General features: G+C 39.0%; 2 protein-coding genes across 4 annotated transcripts; both read left to right on the top strand.

The window, feature by feature from the left end:
• Nucleotides 1–8,838: 8,838 nt before the first annotated feature.
• rorcb (RAR-related orphan receptor C b) lies at nt 8,839–20,340 on the top strand. Its single transcript, XM_020923222.2, has 10 exons — nt 8,839–9,284; nt 13,908–13,993; nt 14,081–14,222; nt 14,519–15,013; nt 16,084–16,205; nt 16,296–16,428; nt 16,909–17,016; nt 17,502–17,612; nt 17,883–17,995; nt 18,092–20,340. The coding sequence occupies exons 1-10, from the start codon at nt 9,278–9,280 to the stop codon at nt 18,251–18,253; spliced, it is 1,479 nt and encodes a 492-aa protein (XP_020778881.1). The 5' UTR covers nt 8,839–9,277; the 3' UTR covers nt 18,254–20,340.
• Nucleotides 20,341–20,626: 286 nt separating this feature from the next.
• Nucleotides 20,627–26,478, top strand: LOC110158711 (endophilin-A2-like). 3 transcript variants are annotated; one of them, XM_020923250.2, is made up of 9 exons: nt 20,627–20,816; nt 21,872–21,940; nt 22,075–22,291; nt 22,446–22,579; nt 23,107–23,265; nt 24,814–24,917; nt 25,086–25,222; nt 25,346–25,387; nt 26,081–26,478. In XM_020923250.2, the coding sequence occupies exons 1-9, from the start codon at nt 20,628–20,630 to the stop codon at nt 26,260–26,262; spliced, it is 1,233 nt and encodes a 410-aa protein (XP_020778909.2). In that variant the 5' UTR covers nt 20,627; the 3' UTR covers nt 26,263–26,478. The 3 variants fall into 3 exon arrangements, with proteins under 3 accessions (XP_020778909.2, XP_020778901.2, XP_020778915.2); XM_020923242.2 differs by having other exon boundaries at nt 25,334–25,387; XM_020923256.2 differs by lacking the exon at nt 25,346–25,387 and having other exon boundaries at nt 20,628–20,816.
• The last annotated feature ends 16 nt before the right edge of the window (nt 26,479–26,494 follow it).

Here is a 26,494-nt window from a genome sequence, read left to right as displayed (position 1 = left end):
ACAAGACTTTTGTACGGTAAAGAAAACAATGCGTGCGCAGTGGTAATACACTGTGTGAGGTGTGTGTGCGCAAAAATTAAAATAGAATTAGACGATGATGATCGGAAACAGTACAGTAGAAAATACTACATATTCCCCTATTTTACTTTTGCTATCTTAAATTAGGCCTCAGTCATTATTTTAGAAGAAAATTAGTTTTTGACCATTCACTACATGAATTAAAATAGACACGTCTGAGTACACTACGTCTTTACCATCGTGAGATATAGGGCAGTGTGTTAGTGTGTGGTCTGCAGTCTCCAGCTTTGGTCCATTCGAACATTGACACACCTTTAATTCTCGAAGTATTTTTTATAAACTTGCCCAAAACATTTAAGCAGTACTGTGTATAAATATAACTTGTAATTACCTTCTGCAAATAGCATACTTTTATTTCTATATGGCCCAGTATTACAGACCATACAAACCATACAAAGTCTAAACCCACACCGACCTCCATGTATTATGTAAGTGAAACCTGTTCTACCACACCATGGACACTAGAGGGCTCTGCATCAACTCACACACACACAAAGCTGCATTGTGACAGAAAAATCTGCTGGATCCAAGATTTTTACATATTGGATGGTGAAAGCATAGGTGAGAATTCGGGATTGGTGGCAGATGGCTGGACAAAAGGTGTAAGAAAGCTGTGTCAAATCAATTTGGAAATAAAATCAAAATGATACAAATAAGAAAAACTGAGGATTAGTTCGTGAAAGTAGTAAATTAGGCTGCACAGAGAAAAAACAAAATGGTGCCGTTAGAGCAATGTGAATATGTAGACTATAGCCCAGTATTTAAAAATGACTCACTTTTCATCAAAATCTAGTCAGCTGTGGCAACAGCCTTCTGGGTTGTTGTAAGAATAAATAAATTATAACTAGATAGAAATGCAGCTCACCTGCATCTGAAGTGGCATTGCATAGTTTTACACCACATCTGACATAATCCTCTCAGGACTGGTGTAAAAAATACATTGGTTGGTTTGTAGATTTGTATTGTAAACAGTTTTACTGAAAATATATCTGACACAATGGCTGTGTTATGAGTTCTAAAAGCTGAAGTCATAAGTGGCACATTAGGAGGACTCTTGGAAACTGTTACGTTTGATCAATTTTGTCTTATATAAAGACATGTCACAAGCTGTGAGAGCCGGTGTCCAGCGGTGACCACAGATGAGGCGACAATAGATGTAGGTCATGGGGCCAAATGTGACTCAGAGCAGGAAGTAGAAATAGTGCCGTGTTGTTGAGGGAAATGTGCGGAAGGATGAAACATGTCTTTCCTCTGCTGATCAACGTAAACATCTTGTTTTTGTGTCTGCCCATACGTATGGACATGTGTGAGCCCATCACTACTGCTGTAAAGTGGGTCACATGGCGGCACACACAGATTCATCCTCAGATAAACACCATACTGTTACCATGACAACCTTACAGACCAATGAAAAAATATTAGATTTGCATCATAATTTCACGCCAAAAGAGATGATAACCTATGTATTAAAATGTGTTAAATAGCGAGTGCTATAGTGCAATTAACAATACATAATTAGTCACACAGCTTACGTTAAATGTTGCGTAAAGGCAACAGAATACACCCTCTATTTAAACAAGCCCAAGGTGTGGACTTCAACCTGATCTGCAACAAGTAAGAGAAGAGACAACTGAAAGGGTGGGGAGATGTAGCGTCATCAAAGCTTCAGCATGTTGGTCAAGGCAAGCCTGGACAAACACATGAATAAGTCTCAAAGGGTACAAGATGTAACATGTGGAAAACACAACAGGCTACAGAGATGACTGGTACAGAGGAAAGGGACTACTGCTACAATTGTCTATGAAATTGCATTGCATGTGCAGGTAGTCAAATGTGGTTCCTCTTACCAAATACAATGTAATTTGTTAGTATATAACACTAATATCAAAAAAATTTATTTAAAGCCACAGTATGTCATTGTGTTCTTGCTGTGAGTGGGCTTGCATCTCCATAAATCTGACTCTTATTTGGCCTGGATGAGTGTCCCCTCCTGCTTGTTTCCTTGGAAATGTTGTTCCTTGGGTTATAATCTTCCACATTATGGCATAAAACATATCTATCTCCATGGAGAATGTTCTGAAGTATGATTTTAATTTTCTGTTTCCATGGACTCATGCAGATGAGTCACCTTCAAAAAGTTACATACTGTAACATTAAGGAAGTAAATCAAGCATGGAATATTTTTAAAATTATGTGTGCAGTAGGTATAATTGTCTGTTACGTAAAGTTAATAAAAAAAACACGAGGTTACCAAACTCAAGGTGGCATCTATCTACATCCAAAGTATGTGTTTTGTAATGTCATGTCTTTGTGATTACCAACTTTCTTAAACCTTTATCTATTCTTTTTTAGCAATGTTGTTTTCATTTCTGGTTTTGGTCCTGGCCCAGCCGAACACAATTGTCTTTGAATGGAAGAAACTTAAACAAATATATATATATATATATATATATATATATATATATATATATATATATATATATATATATATATATATATATATATATATATATATATATATATATATTTATATATATATATATATATATATATATATGTATATATGTAAATATATATGTATATGTATTAATAATTTATCATGTTTTTTACACTATTGCCAAAACCACAATGAGTAAGAATAGGTTTAAAAGGTGACACAGTAGGCATAATAATGTGCAGCTGATGTAAATATCCTGTGTGTAACCAAGATGAAGGCAATATATATAATAGCTCTTTTCATTTGATAGCGGTGTAAACTGTTTCCATAGAAAGAAATAGAAAGAAGTTAGCTAACTCGCCATATCTATCCATCACTAGCCGGTCTAACCAGAGTTGACATCACCGCTGTTATTTGTAGACTCTTTACATAATGGAAATGGGTGCCAAAAAGGGCAGGAGGTGAGGCTTCTGTCTGCATTCTTCACTGATTTTAACAGTAACCTGCAGTCAACCTCTTGTAGCTTACGTTTACCCTCCTGAGTATATAGTATAAATTCATATTACTCTTAATTACATTAAGTATGTTAAAATAATGTTCCAAATCAGTTCAAAGAGCTATACTTAACAATAAGTGGTTCATAATTGGATTATCAACAGTTTCCTGAGTTTTGATATTCAGTATCTATTTTGCCATTGCATCTTAATATATTCATAGCTGAAGAGTGAAGTTTTAGTCAAACATATATTTGGTCAAGTTAGGAATAATAGTTTTTACAATGGGTGGATTGGCAACACAAGGTCACAGACTGACATTTTGAGTGTGCAAAGAGAAAGATTTTGCCTAACTTGTAAAGCTCAGAACAATGGTAGGCCAGGCATTATTTTTCAAACACAAATACCCACAGAACTATAGTCATTTGTGACAAAAGCAGAAGTAATACAATAGTAGTCTAAAACCCGATCAGGGATTTTAATTAGAGCCCGACCGATATGGATTTTGTTGTGGCCGATATGAAACTGATATAATGGGAGTTGGGGCTGCCGATAGCCGATATAATCGTAGATATATTTAGTGATGTAAAAATTCACTGTAAATCTTGAATTGATTAAAAAACTTAGGTTTGGCTCTAGTGAATTCTAAATTGGGTTACAGTAGATTGGCCTAATGGCATTTTTGCATCACATTCTAGCTACTGTTACTGTCACTGCTAGTGATGGGTATTCCAGTTTTTTGGGGTTTTTTGGAGAACCGGCTCGCCTCACTAAAGCAGCTGGCTCTTTCGGCTCCCAAGCGACTCTTGAGATTGTTTTGTTGCAAGCAGGACTAAACCAGAACTGAACCAGGACTGAATGTCGGGAGTCGGTTTCTATCTTTATCCTGCACTCGAGCCCAAGATTAGTCCTGGTTTATTCATTTTATGCTGAACTGCAGCCAAATATGCACTTTTTTATCCTATGCACACGCAGATTTCTGAAAGTTTCGTTTTCAGCCGCTGCTGCTGTCAAACTACTACCGGTCTACATGCGGCATGAAGAGAAAAAGTGAGAAAAAGAGAAAACACGGCTCCCAATAAGAAACATGCTCCCGTTGTTCGCTTCAAAGAGCCGGATCTAAGAGCCGCTTCGATCGCGACCGACCCATAACTCCTAACTAGTAAACTATCGCTATTAGCCTTTAGCCGTAAAAACGTGCGCACCGCGGTAATTAATTATATGCATAAATGTGGATCATTCACACGTCTATTCACAGCTCATTTACATATCAATACTGGTCCAGTAACAAATATACGGCCAATATAATCACTTTACAATAGACCAATAGAAAACAGCCTGTTTATGTGTCGGAGCTACAGCAGCTAATTGCTAACAAAATCTAAACTAGCTTCAAAGTCGATGTATTTCCAACACTCACCGCTCACACAGGCTCCTCCTCACATCACAAGTCTGCACTAATAAATGTCCTTTTAATCCAGACTCAAACCGATTGTTCGAAAAAGAATATAATCTCAGTGTTGCACACCGCTGCGGGTGTAAACAAACACACGCGAGTGAAGTGACGTCACTCTGGTGGTGTGTTCAGGGACAGTACGGACACAGACACAGACAAATTACACCGCAGATAAATACTGATGCGGAGCCACATATTAGGACATTTATCTGTCTGTAAATTGGATTAAATGAACATAATGTAGAGAGTCTAAGCTTTATAAGGAGATATAACATGCCCACGTGAAATATCGGCCCATATCAGCAAGCATATCGGCCGATAGCCGATATGTCTCCAGGTGCCCATATTGGCCGATAATATCGGCCAGCCGATATATCGGTCGGGCTCTAATTTTAATAAAAGCAGACAAGTGCTAGTGGATGCAACTGGAAAAGTAATTAATACAGTAGTGTTGTAATACTGATTATAGTACTGCTAGTAGTTGTAGCCATAACTATTTCAGCAATAGCAGTAATAATATGACTTATTTACAGCATGCTGACAGAGGTTCTTTTTATGAGTAACAGCATATTTACTTGTGTACCCTTGCCTTCTAACCTTGCACAGCAAGATGAATTTTCACAATATTTGTGGGTTAGAACTCAACTCAGTGTGCTACACATATCAGTCTGGCGTGAACCAGGTTGCTTGCCTTCACTGAAAAGTACAATACACAATATGATTATTTTATACAGTAACAGAAACGTTTAGGTATGCAGGATTAATTGCTGATGAGATATAACTGTGAATTGCTTCTGAACTACACAGCGCTGGTGGGAGGGGTCCAAAAAAGGCAGAGAAACCTTAATGTGGAGCTCTTCACATTCCTCCCTGAGTGTTTCCATACATCTCACTGTACTGTATATGGACAACTGTTTATTTTAATGCTTTCAGGTTTCCACTGGATAGGGTTAAGGCTCTTATACAATATTAATTGACGGTCAAAAAGAGTATAGTTGGAAACATTTTAAGGCATTTTGTTGCATGTATTAACATTTTTGCAAATATACATTATGTACTACATCATCTATGGACGTTATTATAAATAATTCATCCCATATTTTGAAATCATGTTGCAGAGCTGTGTAGCACTCGATAAATTGTAAATGGTTACTATACTACCAGTATTTTTAGTAGTAGTATTCAGTAGTAATTTATTCTATTTCAGTCTCTATGGATATAATGAAAATCTGCAGGAAAGATGATGCTTACAGGATTAATGCGCAAACTAAGACAAAAGGTTGAGTGTGCAGGAATGACTCTAAAAGGCATTAAAAGCCAACAGTGAGGCGATAAGGAGAGATGCAGAATGGAGAGGTATAGAGGAGGCTGGCTGTTGTTTAGAGTCAATCTGACACACTGACCTAGTGACGCATCAAAGCTCTCCAACTCCAGATTACAGGAGCCTCGAGCAGGGAGGGGGAATCATGGATTAGCGCTAGCTCTCTACAAGAGAAAACAAGGAGATTAGCCGCTCCATGGATAGAGCTGAAATAATCTCAAAGCAAAGTGACTGGCACGGACTACCACACAGTAAGAGGAACATGGCCTGCTATTAAAAGACATTATCTGAGCGGTGATATGAATGGGGGGTTTTGTAATAACGCGTGTAAAGGGGGGTGGAGGATAGCTAGAAGCGGATGCAATGTCTATGTGCTCAGACTGTCCATGCAGCCCGGGTGAACCATGTGCACCCAATCAGTTCCAGTCTCTCCCTCATCCCCACAAAGGGTCTTTGATGTGAACAGGCCTGTACATTCTGCCGCAGGGAGTCACAAGGCCACAGTGGCTTTGATGTGAGTCAGGAGGACCGTATGCTGTTGGTGATGATGGGACAGGCTGCACAGCATTTGCTGTAAAATCTGTGGCAAACACAGATGGACTGAAAAGCAAATAGAGCTGAACAAGTTAACCAACATCTCTTTGCACAAATTTGATTAGCAGAGCCATGGATGTGTCCAGATGAAAACTGCACAGTTTCAATAATGCTGAAGTTTCAGTTTGTTAGAGAAAACATGACAGAAATGCTTAAAAAAATGCTAATAACACATAAGATTTATTAAGTGCTTTCATGGGTGCTCTATGTTGCTTCACCATTATAATGCATTATTCATACACTCACCACACTTGGTGGTGGTAAATTACTTATGTAACCACAACTGCCCTGGGGAAGGATGCCAGCCCCTTCGACCAGTACACCTACAGACATTCACTTGCTCACACACCAGATCCATTATCAAAGTGAGTGAAGAGTATTGCCCACGGACACAACAATAGTATACACCTTCTGGTTTTAGTATACCTGAGAGTATGTTCAAATGAGTCAGTGTAATCCCTGCACAATGGTCAGTCAGTACATATTTCTTGCACTATAAAACAAAACAAAGGATAGTAAAGTTATGCAGATATATCTGGTTGATGTGCTTTGGTAATGCTTGCTTAGACATAAATCTGGACTGCAGTGCTGCTTGTTGTCACAGAAGTTATGATCTAAACATCCAAACATTTCTGCTTCATGTCCCCTGGCTTCCTTCGGCTGCCTTATCCTGTTATGTTGTCATTGGCAACCATCCAAAGACCGGAAAAAATCCCCTCTCTGGCTTTCTTCTTCCTTTTTCCTTTTACTTTATGATCAGGAAAAACAAAATGTCTGCCGAGTACAAGTATTGCTCCAACAGCTTCATACCTCCTCCTCTCTTCCACTCTTTTCTCTCTTGGTTCAACTGCAGTTACGTAAGAGCTGAGGTCAAAGTGTCAGCGCTGTTGTCAAGGGAGACGCTGAACAGAGGGGCTTTATGGGAGAGACAAGAGGAGTGGGTCATAATGTAAACCAGAGAAAAACTAGAGAAAATTATGAAAAATATCGGAAAATATTTTTTTATCTTATATGATTATGATGTTCATTTCTGTACCAGTGGTCATGTCGTGTTGAGAAGAGAATAAAGAAAGTTATTGGAGGGAAAACTCTTCTACTGGAAGTGTTTAAAAGTAGTGTGAAGGAATGCATTCTATGCTCATATGACTGCACTGAGTAAAACTATAAATACAGATTAATTTGTTTATTATGTGTGTAAGCAAAAGTTATGTGGAAAGGAAAAGAGCCTGCAGAGTAAAAACAAAAGACAGTAAGAGTCTATAAAAAGTGAGAGGCAGACGGAAAAAGAATGCCTGACTGTAGCCACTGTGCGCTGCTGCTCCACTAACCTAGTTTGAGTAATCTCTGCCTCGGCGGTGTTTCATAACACCGCTGCCAGAACATTGCATCATAAAAGTCCCCCTCTCCAGCTCAAACCCCCCCCCCCTTCGCCTTCATCTCCTCCCCATTCACACCACATTTATCCACCCACCTCTCACCAGCGACCACAGTCACACACTGTCCAAAGAACATGGCATAATCCAAATCTATGTATTCAACCACAAAAACTGCTGCAGTTTAATAAGACAAAAAGATGAGATATGGGATTTAACAGCCAAAAATAACCCTATATTGTCAAATTATATAATCCAAGAGTGTTAGAAAATAAGAGCTGATCAAAGGAGTCCAACTCTGTAAGGCCATGGGAGTGCAAATGTAGAAAAAAAATTGGAAGCAGCCTGTTGTTTTATCCTGCCATGACTTTCCTGTACTAAACTGACCTGCAATAACTCTTCTGCCTGTTCAGCTGTATATGTGAAGCTGTATTGTATTGAGACAAGACAAAATATAGAAATTAAAACATTTACATTTTTTATTGCAGTAACAAAATCTTGAGGCCTACTTCACAGTGTTTTTTTTCTTTTGTCGCTTATGATGTTTGATACAACAAGAATTTGGAATGAAAATAGTACACAGAAAGTGAGTGACTGGTTGCTGAAAATGTGGCTATGGCTTATTGCCTGTAATAAGTAAAATGTATATGACATTTGCGTAAAGGGTTTATTATTAGGTAGTAAAATCATGGTCTGTAGGCCAATAGAAATTAAAGGTATAGGATCATTAACTGCTTAGTAAATGTTAGTTTAGTCTCAGGCTTAAAGGTACCAGCATAACCTGTTATGACAAATATTGTAGTCAAAACTATGTAATTAAAATATGGAGGAAAGTGTTGACAACAAATGAATTCCTCATGCTGAAGTTCTCCAAGGATCTATGAATGATTTTCTAAGACAGAAAATTGGTAGACATCGGTACACAGTCTCTTGCCAACTGCATTAAGTAACCACACCTTTGCTTATTTATTGTGAGTATTGACCGTGTATTTCCCCGAGTTTGTTGGGCAACTCAAGTCTCTGCTGATCCACCTTAAACTCGCTCCCGTGCGCGCGTTCCCGAGAGCTGCTTCGAGAGGAGCTTTCGGCAGTGAGATCATGTGAGACTCCACGCTTAGAGAAAGTAGGTTAGCAGGGTAGACTGAGGAGGAGAAGAACGGACGGAGAGTCACAGCACTGAGGGGGGCCCGAGCGCACCACTCGAATACCGTGGGACTATTTCATTAAAAAAAACAACATCCATCCAAATCCAATCGCGGCGGATCCACGCGCGTTACCATGCGAGCGAAAACGTCTTTTTTGATCATTTTATTTCGCTTGGACTTGACCGAGCGATAAAGGACACTTTGAGAGTAGTTTTTTTCCCTTCTTTTTCCAGCCCTGCAGCCAGGGCGAAGTTAATATTCTGGTCTACTTGACACCAGTTCCTTGCACGCTTTTTTAAAATTATTATCGGTATCGTGTAATCGCCAACCACATGTAGTTCCCGTCGTTGTAAGGAACCACAGACAACGAAATACCACCATGCGAGGTAAGTCCGTATTATTTTGGCCTGAATCTATACGTGTTTACTTGAACTTGTCGTTCAAATGCCGTGTTTGGTGCGTGCATGTGCATTTAATCCGTGGCTGGAATGACCACATGTGTGCGCATGGGGTTCTGAGTGCGCCTGTTTTCCTCCAGTGCGCATTAATCCCGCATGACTGGATTAGTGCGGCTCTGAGCTTCGGTGGTTGTATAGACATTGTGCTCTCATACATAACTAGAAAATTAATTTACTACAGAATGATTTATTACACTGGTTTTATTAGTTTATTAACTTGCTTGCTGAATGTGTGTGAAAATTGTATGCGCAAATTTGCGATATGGCGATTAGAAACCTTGTTTTAAATCTATGAACAAATGCCTCATATTACAAGAAAGTCTCCGCTTCTGTAAAATTTGCAAAGGGATCCATAGTGTTATGCAACGTGGAGGGGAGGAGCGTAAGAGGAGGTTGTTGTTAACCAAAACATGAATTATGTAATCAAGAAATAATTGTACTCAAAAGTGATACAGTTTCTACCATAATTACCAGTGAGCCCAGCCTATACGTATTAAAAATATAACTTTTACGTGTGCACTGTGTAATGAGAATAATATTAGCCTGCATATTCATCATAATTCGGGTCTAAATTAAGCATTCAAATAAAATCCCTTAATAGAGTTATCACATAAACAATATAGTGTACATTTATGGGCAGGTTGTGGTGTTGTCGTTATTATGTGATGGTGACATTGTGCCCGCATGGCCAACAGTGTGAGAGCAGAGAGGGAGAAAGGTTCTGGCTGTTCCACTGACCTAGTTATGTCACCGAACATTATACAGCATTCGTAGCGGCGGGAGGGGGGGGGCAGCATTTGGAAGCGCCATGCCGAATGTCGTGCACTGCCATGTGCTGAGAAGAGGGATGGGGTGGTACTACACTAGGAATGGAATAAATTATATGATTAAAACACATATTTAATGTAGCCTATCCTTATTTCTTTGCTTAAATTGTAAATCACATGCTAAGCATAAGAGATAAGATAAGAGAATATACCTGGAGAATGTTGTAGACTGGAATGAGAGAGTACAACATATCTTATATTAAGGAGGAGTAGCTTCATCAGTCAGAGAACAGTGTTCTGTTAGAGGGAGGAAAGAGATGAATATTTGAGGTATAACTGAAGGGGGCTCTGGTGGAGGGAGGGAGCCAAACTCTCAGGCAGGATATCCAAATGTAAACAAACTATGGCCTGGTCTGAGCTCACTGTTCTCAAACATAGGTTTTTCAATCAACCTGTCCTTTCTTGATTAGAATGCACAAACACAATCTCAGCAAAAGTGGAGCTTGATTTCACACATTAGTCTTCATTTGTTTAATTCAGTAGAAATGAGTCATTCTTACAGACTTGATTGGCGAGGACCAGCGGAGATCTTGGGACTGAATAAATTCTCTTTATTAGAGCTGCTTTTATGGAGTCAAGGATCACAAGACAAGTTGTTGTCACAGACAAACCCCTGTACAGGAGGCCCATGGACTCCTTAGTCCTCTCCTAATCCCCCTTCCAGGGCCCCAGCCTGGCCTCTGCTGGTATTTGCATCTTTGAAAGTAAAGGCTCTTGATTTGAATGCTGTGGCAGCTGGCCAGCCAGGTTTCATAAGTCTTAGTAACATGATTCTTTTAAAGACAGTGTTAAATATAGTAAGAGTTAATTAAATGAGTAGTACATACAATTTCAGAATTGAACTTAGATATGTGAAAATGAGTTTGTTTCTGACTGTTGTTTTTTGTCCCATACTTTCTACTGAATCATGTTAATTGAATTGGTGAAGACCATATTCAGTTGACCAGTGTCTTCAGTCATCAGAATTCTTTGAAAACAACTAGTAAGAGGATAAATGGCTCTTGCATCTCCTTGAACCTACACCCAACAGTGCAGGCATGACTTAACAAGTGCCCAGTGTAACATGTCAAACTGTCAGTCTTTTTAATGACAAGAGAATGAACTCAACATACAACAATAGGTGCCATTAACCTGTTGCTGGAGGCTAATACTAACTACACTTGTGTAATAAGCAAATAAGAACACCTTGTTTTTTAACCAGTGCTATACACTTAGCAACATTATGTACCAAGGCTATGGAGATGACATAAACTGAACACTTAGTGAGAATGTGAAGGGTCGAAGGTTTCCTCTCTTGACACACTAACATACTGCCTCTTAAGACACTGAGCTCTAGAGAGTTACAGAGACATAACGTGATTTCTTTGAGTTTCGTGCTGCCACACCTTTCCTGAATTAGCCTTTTGTTCAGAGAGCAGGTACAGGCAACAGTAAATCTGTCTGATTGTACAGGGCTCTACATGTGAACCATAAAGTGCCCACCTCATGTGAAATGTTTTGGGTGTGGCATGCTAACTATATAAATATTCTCCTCAGCAAAAATGTCTGTTTTTATAAACTTTTTGAATATTTGTGGTCTTAGCTCAAGAAGACAGAGAAAAATTCAAATGCTTAGTTGGTTTTTGCTCTAGGAATTTACACCAAGGGGGCAGAGGCCAGACTGTTGAAACTAATGTTGTAGTCAACAGAGACATTCAGCAGTGTTTAAGATTAATAATTATGTTAATATGTCAACTCCCAGCGTGAGAACATAATACAGAATTCTGTATTTCAGTGTTTTACTTCAGTGACTTGCTGTAAATGACCTTTTTATGCCCGATTTAAGACATACTAAAGATGATATTGTTATTAGGACATCATTTCTTATTTCTGTTGGTGGACATGTGTGTAGAAGCAGGAGGCATGGTGTTTGTGTGGTTGTGGCAGCAGGGGCATTTGGGCATCTGTGTAATTCTGTCTCGCAGCAAAGACCAGAATAGACTGGACCAGAGCAGAAGCTCAGTGTCACTGCCTGGGCAGAGGGGTGGCCACAGAATAACTGACATTCACTCCAGAACTTCTCTGCTGGGTGCACAGAGGTCAGCTGCCAGCTGCCAGACTCAGAAAAAAAAAGAGTCAAATTATACAAAGAACAACAAGCTATAGTTTATGTGGAAGTGTGTGTGTTTTAAGCTTGTGTAAAACCTGGTGAACTTGAGAATGTTGACAATAATCTGTTAATATTCTTATTATGTAACAACCAAATTCCAGATACAGGCAATGAGCCTTTGGGGAAATGTCTTACAGGCAGTCTGTGCATTGGTGGTTCCACCTTAAAACTAGTCTGCGGTGAGTCGGGATTGCGCCTGACTCCCTCCTCCCTCTCCCCCTGCAGTGGGAAAGTGTGTCAGTAGGACAGAATGTCCACATGGGCTGACAGGCTACAGCAGCAGAGCGACATGTGAGTCAGCCAATAGCAGAGACAGTCGGCGCAGTGTACAGCCAATTGGAAGGCAGAAATCTAAGAAGGGCAGGGACTTGGTGTTGCTAGAGTGAGCTTGCTGAATGAGTGTTGTGAGGAATGCTCGCAGACAAGAGTTATATAATCATGAGGTGCGGGAGGGGCAGGGGAACCTGAGAGAAAGACAGGAAGAGAAGTGAGGGAGCCATTTTTCCATTGCATGCCTGCAGCTGCCCTCATCAGTTAGAGCCCTTTGGTCAACACTTTTCAGAAACAGATGGCTGTTTTATAAGATGGAAACGTAATGGAAATGATTATTTCACTTCTTAACCACAGAACAATGCCATTCTGATTCCAGACAGTTTAAATTGCCCTATACTTACATTAGTTTGAGCAAATACATTTTAAAAAGTCTTAAGTAAGAGCAACATTAATCAGTGATATGGTTGCTTTGTAATAGGTCAGTAGAGGCAGGGCCTGTGTTTGCATGTGCAGCTGTCATGTGATTGTCTATCTGTTTGTACACTGTGTACTCACTATGGGGGCCACACTGGGCACTTAAGAGTTCATAGCCTGATCATGTTATGAAGATCAAGGTAATCAAGTTCTAGAAAAGATAACATTCAAAATGTTTACAGTATGCTTTGTTGTATCTTAAAGGCTCAAGATGTGTTCAATGAATGTAAAAAATATGTTATGCGCAAAGAAAAAGCACTGTTTTCAAACTAGAAGGAACTGATATCAAAAACTTGTTGAAAGAGATACTGTTATTACTCACAGGTAGGGACAGAGCTCATTTTTGTCAAAATGACAAAAATGAGCTCTGTCCCTATCTGAAGAACATGACTAAGGTGACTCAAATGGACCCATGACCGCACTCACTCAAGGAACACTCATAAATGGGACCATCTCTCAGTGGGAGGTTCAAAGAAGAGGATGAAGAAAACATGACACTTTAGGTCTAACAGAGGGAGGTACTTGGTCAAAAGACTTCAGGACGTGGCTTTCTAATAATAAAGCCTTAAGTACACAGAGTGTCAGAAGTCTGACTGTGATGAGATAAAAGCATCGTGACCTTTGCAAGGCCACGACAGATAACAACGGCCATGATTTCGATAAGAGGCTGTAAGTGAAGAAAAGTAAAAGATACTGAATAATTGAGCTTCAGAATCCATGTGCTTGGAAACCTTGGTGACATTAGATCAGGTCATATTCTATCATATAACATGGTGATGAATACATTGTAATAAGTAACTGTGTATTTTTTGTGTTTTATACTTACAGCCCAGATTGAGGTCATCCCCTGTAAGATCTGTGGGGACAAATCCTCAGGAATCCACTATGGAGTCATCACCTGTGAAGGCTGTAAGGTAAGAAAAAGACAAGAAAGAAATTTGAATGTAACTATTGTTCAAAAAGCATCAAATTTTTTTCATTATTCTTGTGTTTATGCTTAGGGTTTCTTCCGTCGCAGTCAGCAAAACAACGCAATGTACTCATGTTCCAGGCAAAGGAACTGTGTCATTGACCGAACTAACCGTAATCGCTGCCAGCACTGCCGTCTCCAGAAGTGTCTGGCTTTGGGCATGAGTCGAGATGGTAAAGACGACTAATATTTGCAGTGACTTTATGCTCCATTGCTCTAGAATGACATATTTCCAGTGTTGCCAAGTTAGTTTATAACCCTAACTGAAAAGCTGATTCTCATGAATTTCAGTGTCTCATATCAGTTGTTGTGAACAGATGCACATTAAGTATTCTGAAAACTAAATTCTATGACTGATAAAGCAAACACAGAAATGTTCAAAATAATATTATAATAATAATGTATTTTAACTAAAGGGAAAATTATAAGAAAGGTATATTTAATTTGAATTTGTCATTGCTCTCAACAGCGGTGAAGTTTGGACGCATGTCAAAGAAGCAACGTGACAGTTTGTACGCCGAGGTCCAGAAGCACCAGAAGTCGCAGGAATGTAGCGGGTCTGGAGGAGCAGGGTCCACTGCTCTGTCTTTACCCAGAGAGGAGGGCGTCTGCAGCAGTGCAGGCGAGGACGGTGAAGAGGGTCTGAGCCGCTCCTACAGCAGTGGAGGCTCCAGCTCTACTCTCAGTGACCTGGACGACATTGCGGCGCTGCCAGACCTCTTTGACCTGCCGCTGACGCCTGAGGAGGCCAGCCAGTACTGCAGCCTGGAGCTGCTGGGCGGAGGAGGCGGGGCTAGTACAGGCAATACTTCCAACTCCTCCTCAGCGTCATCCTCTTCCTCGTCCCTGTCCAATCAGAACTCTCCGCAGCAGACCATACTGGACGGCCCAGACAGCAACGGGATCCAACACTCTCATTCACTGCTGGACAGTCTGCCAGACGACTGCTCAATAGCAGACCTCGGTGAGTGGGAATAGGTGGACAAGAGTGCCAAGGGTTGATTGTGAAAATCTGGCGACCTCTTGACCAATTCTTTAAGAGATGCTTAAAGACCAAAATCCACTTGGTGGCTAATACTGTTTACAGTAAGGAAATGTGGAAATCACCAAAACTTGCAAAATGTATTAATTATGTACAACCACAGTGGATTAATGATTTGCTTTTTCCATTATACTCCAAGGCTATTTTTGATTCCGATGTTCAGGAGTTCGATAAATCAATGTAGTGCTAAAGTGTGGTGTACAGCATGTTGTAAATAACGTGTTGCAAATAATTAGCTGTGGCTCACTGCCCCTCTCTGTAAAGAGAAGCTGGAGACTTGTCTGATGTTTTGTGACATTTGTATCAAATACCATGCTGCTTTTGATGGATGAGGCATCAAGGCAAAACGTAAACTGCAAAGTGACACATTAATTAGAGCTTTGACATAAGTGAAGACAAGCAAAAGGGCACTGACTGAAAACCACTCTTGATTCATAAAAAAGCCTTGAATAAATGGTAGAAAAGAAACTGATGGGAATAACTCTAGGTATAAAACTAAACTGTCACTCCAAGGCTGTGTAAGTGATGACTGATGAGATAGTGAGACCTTGACAAACTATATGGAGCGGTATCTATGGTATCTTGCCTTCTGAGTAAATGTTTATTTTGAAGTATGAATGCAGAGAGAGCTTGCATGGAGTTTGCATGTGTCTCCCAGTGCCTGGTTTGTTTTTCCTGCTGGCACTCCGGTTTCCCCCATCAACCAAAATCAAGCACAATAAATCCTCTAGCTAAGGTAGTTCTGATCAAAAATTGCTCAAGATCTGGAGATGGGTCCCCAAGCACTGCACTGCTGTGCCCACTGCTCCTTACAGGTTACCCAGCGGCATTGAAGGATGGGTCAGTGCAGAGGACACTTTTTCCTATGGGGACAATAAATGCTGTCCTTAACGTGCAATAACCTGGAGTTGACAGCAGAGCTTATATCTGAGCAGGCCTTTTTCGTATCCACTATGTGACAATCATCAGTGTGCTTATTTGGTTCTTCACAGAGCGAATCACTCAGAGCATTGTAAAGTCCCACTTGGAGACATGCCAGTACAGTGCTGAGGACATGAAAAGGTTCACCTGGGTGCAATATACACCTGAGGAGGCACGGAATTTCCAGAACAAGGTAGATAATGTTCTTAAAAGTGACCTTGAAAGTGAAAATACAAAAGTCCTACTAATGATGCTTCTTTGTATGTTTCTGTTATTTCTCTAGTCAGCGGAATGGATGTGGCAACAATGCGCACACCACATTACTAATGCTATCCAGTATGTGGTAGAGTTTGCCAAGCGCATTGCTGGCTTTATGGACCTGTGTCAGAATGATCAGATTATTCTCCTCAAAGCAGGTCAGTGCATATTCTGAAGTTGTATTGTCTTATTACTTTAATAACTGTATACTTGCATTAAGTCAACTAAGTTCAAATATGCTAACTTAAGCTCCCTTCTGTTTTGTCTCCAACCTTCTACCTACACCTATTTAAACCATCTTTTATTTTTTTTTAAACTGGCTAAAAACATTATTTAAAAACTTAAAATAATGTATGAACTGCATATATCTGACAATGCGTTTACTTACCACAAATGCTTTGAACTGAACAAAACTTGACGGATATACTTAATATTCGGTTATTTGTCAATTTTTTAATCTGTTCAAAAATGTCTAATATATGCTCCAATCTGGGTCAAAATTATTTACATTTTGTTGTGTTGTATTGTGTGCATGTTGGAGTATCTTGGGCGTTCTGTGTCCCTTCGTCCCTCTGCTCTTCTTCTTCTATCTCTCCATCTCTCCACGTCTTTGCCTCTATCTGTGACTCCCCTTTCAGGCTGCCTGGAGGTGCTCCTCATCCGCATGTGTCGAGCCTTCAATGTCAACAACAGCACTATCTTCTTCAACGGGAAGTTCGCCCCAGCACACTTCTTCAAAGCACTTGGTGAGGGCGTGTATATAGTTACACTATTAAAGCTACTAGTACTGACAGCTTACAGATGCCATGATGCCCTACAAAGTCAAATTATGTAGTTTATCTATTATCTCTTTTTAGTCTGTTTCCCATTTGTAGAGGAGAATATGGTGCCCCCTACTGCCTATTTTTACCCCCATAGTCTAAACATAAGCTGAACAAAAAGTTGGTAAAACAAATTATATCATATACTGGTGTGTGTGTGTGTATATATATATATATATATATATATATATATATATATATATATATATATATATATATATATATAAATAAAAGTGCTTGTAGTTTGCCATAATTACGTAACTATACGTCTAACTAGGTAGTAGTCCTTTAGTTATTAGTAACGCAGTGACAGGGAAGAGCAATAGCATTTCAGTGGATTTTCAGTTATAAAATCTTATTCTAAACAAGTTAATTACAGAATAACTGAATCTTATTTTGTTTTTGCACAGGTTGTGATGATCTGGTCAGTGCCGTTTTTGACCTTGGTAAAGGACTGTGCCGTCTACAGTTGTCCGATGAAGAAATGGCTTTGTTTAGTGCAGCTGTTCTCTTATCACCAGGTAATTTCTGTTCCTCTTATTGCCTTTAATTTACATAAGAATAAAAAGTTGACCAAGAAGTGTTGGCTCCTTCATGTTACAAAAGTCGTACATTATATCAACTAAGGGTCTTTTGGAAATTGCAAAAAATTTGAATCAATCTACAGTAAATGTGTACATAGAAATTAACTGAAAAGTCAACAGTAAATGTATAATCATTGTATGTTTTATGTGTGCTATTCTTTCTTTCTTTAATATTTATCTATATGTTTCTTGCTGCATCTCCTTTAGACCGACCTTGGTTGTCAGAAGGCCAAAAGGTTCAGAAACTTCAGGAGAAAGTCTACCTTGCCCTGCAGCATAGTCTAAACAAAAGTGGAGCCCCTGATGAAAAACTGGATAAGGTAAGAAGGGGCTGTAACTAGTGGCACTGGCTTCTTATTGACAGATATTTAGAGCACAGTTTTTAAGTAAATAATTTGCTTTTCCTCTTCTTTAAGATGGTGTCTAAACTGCCTATAATGAAGTCCATCTGTAACCTCCACATTGACAAACTGGAGTTTTTTCGATTGGTCCACCCAGAGACCGCCTACAATTTCCCACCACTTTACCGGGAAGTGTTTGGTAGCGAGATGTCGCTGCCAGACTCTACGGACTGCTAGATGCACAACTAGAGCTGAAAGTGTATTAAGAAGTGGTAGTGAGGCGAGGTGAAGCAGAGAAGGACATAGATGTTGAAGTTAAACAACCAGCAGTACAGAGACAATCCAGGACTTTAAAAACTCCTTCTCCTTTGATCCCAAAGTAGTCCTTCACTTTCCCAGCAGGCAAAAGCACCTTACACTACAGACCACATAAACTCTCGGTCCTCTGCAATGTAGCACTAACAATAAGTCAATGGGCATGTGTATAATAATATATAGCCCTTTATAGCACTAGACAGCTCCAAGCTCTGATCCACTGCAGATCAACCATTTGAATGTACCTCAGACATAAGCAGCACCAGTGGGCATGTCAGATTACACTAACCGTGAATGTACCAAACCTGAACTTCACAAATTTACAAAGTGTTTTGTTATTGCAAAATATGGCAGCCATGCAACAATTACCTTATATCGACCACCATAGGGACCAATATTTACTCATTATTCTTTAGGTAATACAGTTATGGTTTGACACACGGCTCAGGCTGATTCAAGCTCGCTAAAAATGAAACAGTGTTTGGTGCTGCCTTTTTGTAGGCTCTTGTAATGCAATGAGAAACCTCAGTCCCGCATACCCCTACCCTTGTAAATGCCACTTAGAGACAGGACAAAATGAAATTAACTTTAATTTATATACACATTTATAAACAAATATTTTAAGTAAGAATGTAAATAAATGATTATATATAAGTATATGGAGAGAGTTAGTTTGTGTGATTTCAGAGTGGAGCGCAGAGAAAAGCAAATAGTGAGATAGAGAAACCAAGACGGATCAAGAATGATGATTTTGTGGACTATTGCTTTTATGGACTACTTTCCTGTCTGACAGTACTCTCAGGTTTCTATGGCAACAACCCCTCTTATCCTGAGGGTGACCCAGCAGGGCAAAGCAAAACACTTGGGTGGACATTTGTGAGACAGTGGAGTGGGGTATTATGCAGCCAAGACAATCTGTTGTCTTGCATCAAAAAAAAAAACAAGCTTTGAATGACTGCATCACTGCTGCCCCCAGTGGTAAGAAGACAAAAAGGGCAGGACTCCATGGACTGTTGAGTTGATGTGAAAAGACGGCTTCTCCTGCTAGTCTCTAACCAGCACTCAGTTACATCAGTGTGGTAAAACAGTATGTCACTTATATTGTTTCTGTTGCCATAACAAACCAGTCTATAAACCCTCCAAGCTGGTTGGAGCAACTGTATTTTTATGTACATTTGCTGTTCCTCTTCCTTAAACCCAACACTCGCCAGAAGAAAAAGCACTTATTGTACTCCTCTTTCTCAGTGGACACTTCACAAGACAGAGTTACCAGCGGCCCCCTGGGTTGGGCATCAATGCCAGTAAGACTTGAGTAAATCCTTTGTTTTTTTGATTCTGCATTTGTCCTTCAGCTGTACACATGTAACATACACAGATAACTCACTTTTGGAAAGTTATGAGATGATTATGATGTCTTACCTGAGTGCTGTGATGTTGAGAGCAGACTCCTCGGACCTGCTGCTTGCCTCTCAGGGAGCTAGCTGTGATCCTGTCCCTTTATAACCAGTGTCGTCTTTAGCCTTGTACTTTTCACACCTTTTGCACCTAAGATGAGACCCATAACCATAATCACTGTGGACGTAAGCTCTATTTTTGTGAATGTTACTCACAAAGTGTCAAAGCCCTTTTCCTCTTGTCCTAATATTGTAAATGAAATTTACGAGAAATAGGAATAAAAAAATAAATCACTTAGAGTTCATGATAAATTTCAGTTTTGGAGTTTACTGTTTGTTTTGCTGTGATTTTCATTTTTTTGTCAGTCTTATATCCACAATTCTCTTTATGTGTCACCACTTTGTCTTGTAAAGTCAAAGATTTTTTTATTGAAAGGTTAAGAAACACATCAAAGAATAGTTTGTCTCCCTCTTCTTACTGTATCACAAAATGTACAAGAGGTAGGCTATATTACAAGCCCAGGAGTCACACGTTTATATTATATTGTCGTCCAACAGGATACATATATGTGGTTTTAAGAATGTAATAAATGGTTTCTTTTTCTTTTGAATCGATTCTACAGGAGTACTTGTCTTATTAAAAAAGCAAAACCAAAAAACGTAGAAAAATAAGTTAAATGTCTTTTTACATGGGGTTGACTAGTTTACCTGTACACATCATACACTGTGGTTAGCCATAAGACAAGTGGCAATACATCTGGTTTAAAGTTGCATAAAGCGACGCATAGCCCTTTAATAAAGTTTATCTGAAAATGCAGAGAGATATAAACGTAAAGGCCGTCCTTACTCACAGACAAATGTGCTTTGTGACCCACTTTGGAGAGCGCGTTGGAGCCTCCCACATGAAGTTGAGTCCAGGAAATTGTGGTTATTGGCGAGTTCCGCGGTGCAAAGTGAAGACGCACTGCTTCACTTCTGTTTGGCCTACGTGTAACACAACTTTGAGGAGAAATTCGCCTAAACGTGTTTACCATAAAGACTGCAAGATGTCAGTCGCCGGATTTAAGAAGCAGATCTATAAAGCGACTCAGGTAACGCGCTTCTTTTTAAAGATTAGCTCCTTGCTAGCTTAACTACTAGCCTGTTAACTTCCACAGCAACAGCTACCCAAGTTAGTCAAAGCTACAGTTCTTAGTAAAGCCTTAATGACCCGTGTATTTTATAGCATTAAAAAAAAAAACACACAGAAACTGCTGTTCGCCTTAAATATATTCCGTATAGGTACATTTTAACACTTTAACAATAAGCTATGGTACTATATCAGTTTCTTTTCTGCTGCTGCGCTGAGGCAAACATTTACAGTCAAATCAACAGGGCTACTTTGAGTAGAATAGTATAATATAGTGTATATAGTGTATATAGTGTGTGTTTAAAGTGGATGCCTTCTGGTCCTGATGTTGGGCGTGTACATTAGAGTGGAATTTGTTTTTTTGAATAACTCAACTCAATAACTGCCCTAACCAGTTCCTGTCACATAAAAACAAAACATGGATGATCAATACTGAAAATGTGTCATAGTGTCAGTGTCATATGGCTTAGCCTTACACAACAATGATATCAGATAAAACTCTTGCTGTACAGTGCACAGATAAATACATGATTTAATAAAATCATATATCAGTCTGACTGAAAGTTACAAGACGAGTAACATGGTTACAGTATTGTGTATATAAACTGTACAGTTTTCAACAGTCTTGATTACTAGGTTCCTAACAATGTGAAAAATGTCACTCTCATTGTATTACTTAATTGGTAAGAATGTATTATCAACATCAGTTGGTGTGGATAGTGTAAACGCTGTCGGATGTGAACATAGTGGTACTGTATGGAGTGGACATTTGGACATCATAGAAATAACAAAGACGTCACCTGCTGGCCCTGTTTTATGTTCCAGAATATTCCAAATGAAAGAAAAACATAGTTGATATACTTATACTATACACGCATGGGTTTATGCAATTTCGTATTGCATGTAACATTTAATTGCTTCAAAGTGAATGGAATTGAACATCAATAATCCTAAAATAAAAATGTGCATAATAACATCACAGTAATCAGTAATACTGACTATTTTATTTTTATTCAGATGATGAGTGAGAAAGTTGGTGGAGCAGAGGGAACCAAACTGGAAGAAGATTTCCAAGATCTCTTGAGAGTCAGTTAATTTAAAAAGATATATATATATATATATATATATATATATATATATATATATATATATATAAAATTAGTGTGTGTGTTGTAGTGTTGTATTTGTCATTTTGAATTAATTGATTCACTTTTTTTCAGAAATCTGATATTACTAGCAAAGCAGTGGTTGACGTCATGAATAAAACCTCTGAGTATCTACAGCCAAATCCTGCTACAAGAGCAAAGCTGACAATGCTAAACACGGTGTCGAAGATACGAGGGCAGGACCCAAACACTGGGTACATTCAGCCTGAAGGGCTGCTGGGCGACTGCATGATTAAATATGGAGAAGAGATGGGCAATAACAGTAATTTTGGTGAGAGAAGACACTAGCTAGATGTTGTATTTACAGTAGTTATTAACCATTTGCTTATGTTAGCGTTTCACATCTATGAACCCGTTGGGAATATGAACACTATACCTTATACCTTACATCTGTTCATGCTGGTGTCCTGAATGTGTTAATTCAGGAGGTGCCCTCAAAGACTTTGGAGATGCAATGAAGAGGATGGCAGAGGTCAAGGATTCCTTGGACATTGATGTAAAGCACAACTTTCTTGATCCACTGCAAGCAATTGCAGAAAAGGATATCAAAGACATTCAGGTAGAGACAAAGTTACTCTTTACTAGTGTTTACTAGGGTTTACTAGGATGGAGTCTGTCTGGCCACCATCATACTGCAGTTTATTCCAAATTCAACTGCACACCTTTTACCCACCCTTCAAATATGCACTCATTACAACAGTTTTAGCCTATACTGGATCCCTGTTGTTTTTAGAATTGTTTTTCAATCTCTTTAAAGCACTTCATGGTCAAACACCACCCTACATCTCCAATATGTTAAATTACCATAACAACCCAGAAGATGCTACTTTCATAATTTACACATCAACACTGTAGAATACACCACCTTCAGGCATCGGAGCTTAAAATACTCTTTAAAAATTGGCCTTTTAATTAGTTACTTATTAAACATCAATGCCTCTTTGCATTGTCTATTGTTCCCACTGCTTTTTATGTGTTTGATGATGATGATGATGATGATTATTATTATTATTATTATTATTATTAACAAGAAAAAGGTTTGTGACTGGTTATTCACTTCACATCTTTTTTTTTAAAATTCCACAGTTTCACTTGAAAAAGTTGGAAGGCCGGCGACTGGACTATGACTATAAAAAGAAACGTCAAGGCAAGATACCTGATGAGGAGCTGAGGCAAGCCCTGGATAAATTCCACGAGTCTAAAGAATTGGCTGAGAAGTCCATGCACAACCTCCTTGAAACTGATGTGAGTCATTGGTAACCCTGACTACAGCACACAGGGCGCTTTTTATGCTTAGACTACATTTAGATCAGTTATTTAGCAGACATTCAGTTACAAACAGCTACATTTTGAATAAATTCTCTAAGTACTGATTTGGTCGTGGTGAAAGGCTCAAGGTGTCTCATTATAACTTTATGTGCGTGATAGTGCTTGGTGATACGACAGTTACATTTGCGACTTTGACAATCTGCTAATTTGATGAAATTTTCTTATGTGGCCATACCGCCTTATCAAAGCCTGATCTCGTCAGATTGGATGGGAGACCACTGGGAATTCCATGTGCCACAGTGGGGCACCAGTCGCAAAACTGTCGCTGTGTCCTTACCTGCATTGCCTAGTATGAAAGTGGTGTGTGCGTAAGAGATGGTGGTGGATGGAGAGGGCGATGGTGCAGATTGGCAGCCTCGCTTCCGTCAGTCTACCCCAGGGCAGCTGTGGCTACAGTAGTAGCTTACCACCACTGAGTGTTGATTGAATGAATAATGAACTGTAAAGTGCTTTGGGTATCTTGAAAGGCGCTCTATAAATGCAATAATTAATTAATTAACTATCTTGATTCAGTGCCTCTGTTTAATGAAGCTCTATGCTCAAACACTGATATTTATTCCTAATAATTAGTACCTGCTATAATGTTATTATCAAAGTAATATAGGCCAAAACCTAAAGAAATGTGTTTAAATTGTGAAATAAGATTTTTTTTAAATCTTACGTTTAAAGAAATAGGATTTCTTTAAACAGAGTTTAAGATTTCTTTAAACAGAGTTTGGGAAGTAATGTCAACAACTGTTACCATAGAAATCCAGCTTGTTTCTGGCTGTAAAACTGTCATAGAGCGATTAGTCAAAACAACATTAGAAAAGTAAACAAAAATGTAGTGGAACAACCAGATAAATTGCTTGGTCACCACTGGTAAATACATCTATCACTCTATAGTGTCGGAAAACATGTGAATGAACTCTGTGTTTAGCATTTAGCATCTTACCATTCCATTCCATAATGCTATGTCACAATCACAAGCTCATTTTACATAATAAGATGCAGCGTATAGACTTCACTGTTTCAAGCCGCAACATAACTGTTGAAGTCAGTACCCTCAGTTAATGTTAAAACATTGGGTCCCTTGCCAGCAGTTGCCAGCAGTTCCATTTGAAATGCTTTTTAAGTAATTGAAGGAACAGATTTCCTTACTGCTGTTACGCATGTTCAGTTCATGTTGTTCGCTGTTTAGTTTTTTTTTTTTTCTTTTTTTTTTTCATAAATCTTCTTATCTTCAGGGGAGCTTGTGTTGGCTGACACACCTTGTTGCTGCTTACAGTCACATGCAAAACAAGAAGTTGTTAAACCAGTTTTGTTTGTTTTTTATTTTCCCTAAAAATGCAAGCTCGAAGTTACATGAACATACCATACATTTGTTTAATGTTACATGGTGAAATGGATACAGACACACCAACATAAATAAATGCTGTCGTAACATAAGTCTCTTTTAGCTGTAAATAGTGTGTTTGTGTGTAGGTGGAGCAGGTGAGTCAGCTGAAGTTCTTTGTGGAGTCTCTGCTGCAGTACCACAGGGGGGCCACAGAGATCTTGGAAAGCCTCCAAAAGCAGCTCACAGAAAGGTCAGTGATGCTGAGAATCTGCTGTGTACTGGTTATGAAGGCTGATACAATACAATGTAAGAGTGATGGTTAAAAATCTTTTAAAACACTGAATGTGAAAAATGAAAAATGTAAAAAATGAATGTTTTTAACAGTAATAATAAATAAATAAACATGCATTTTAAACAGGATGGAGGAGGCTTCGATGCGACCAAGACGTGAATACACACCAAAACCAAGGCCCTCCTTTGATTATGGTGAGATGAATAACTCCAATGGTGGCTACTCATCAGCTGCATCCAGCCCCCCTCCTGTATACTCTCCAGGTAAACCTCACGTTGTTTGCGCTCAGATTACAGTGTGAAAGGCCCTGATGGAGAGCCTTTGACTTCATTATGGCTACTTTTGTTTCATTTTGTGACATTAATTAGCTCTAGTTCAATATCCAGGTCCTCCATCCTTCCAAAGAACATCAGTCAAGAGCAGACCACGTGAGTGAAATATATAGGAACAGGACTCTTTGCTTATTGGGCTCTCGCTCTCTTATGCATCATTGTTAAACACAGTACTGTGCAAATGTTTTGGACCTTAGAAAATGCTGTGAGTCCTCATTGGTAACATCCATAGGGCTCTGCATTAATTATTTAATATTCCATAACACTATTGTTATAGTAATGTCACTTCTTGTTTTGACAGTTGTGAATGTACAAACATAAAAAATATAGACTGCTTTGTTCATGGTTCTTAAAGATTTTTGCACAGTATTGTTGGAACTGAACAGGCTTGGGTCATCCAGTAAGTGTAGCATGTCTGCAACAAGCTAGCACTTAACATTACTGAAAAAACTAAATAAGGGAGCTGAGCTATAGAGGATTTAGTTTACATGTCCACTGCTTTTAACTGTTTGAAGAATCTGCTTCTCTAGAACAAGATACAAGTGTGTCCAGGGCCTGCATCTATCTGCCATAGCCATGGGCCATACCTGCACAAATTTCGCATAGAAAATATTGTAAACAAACTTGGATATACTTGTTCTTGAGCTCTAGATAAGTGCAACAACAGTTTAGATTTGCTGCCCTGTTCAAATTAGCATAATGGGTTTGGTTGACTAATTTATCACAGAGATTTATTTTTCCCCCCAAAAGTTTCATTTTTGTATTTTGTCTTTGTGTCTTTGTTTGCAGCTCAGCCATCCTGTAAAGCCCTGTTTGACTTTGAACCAGAAAATGATGGAGAGCTTGGCTTTCAAGAAGGCGACGTCATCATCTTGACCAATCAAATTGATGAGAACTGGTTAGAAGGGACACTTCATGGGAGAACAGGGTACTTTCCAATAAACTATGTCCAAATATTGGTGCCACTGTAATGTTGACAGCACAAACAAACAAGGTTTATGATCAAGGAGCAAGGACTTGGACACAAAAATCATCATATCATTAGGGAAGATAGTAAAGTAGTGATCTAAAAGCAGGGATCAATTTAAGTGGGACCATTCTTGATAAACGTGGAATTGTTATATACAGATGAATTTAAACATACCAGGCTTGTTCATTTGTTTCCACTTGCCAAGACACATTATACTATTATTTATATATATA

Source organism: Boleophthalmus pectinirostris, unplaced genomic scaffold (assembly GCF_026225935.1).
Source record: "Boleophthalmus pectinirostris isolate CB_2022bp ecotype Guang Dong unplaced genomic scaffold, ASM2622593v1 HiC_scaffold_16, whole genome shotgun sequence".
Lineage (NCBI taxonomy): Eukaryota > Metazoa > Chordata > Actinopteri > Gobiiformes > Gobiidae > Boleophthalmus > Boleophthalmus pectinirostris.
The sequence above is the reverse complement of the archived record's forward strand: the minus strand, read 5'-3'. Positions and strand labels throughout refer to the sequence as shown.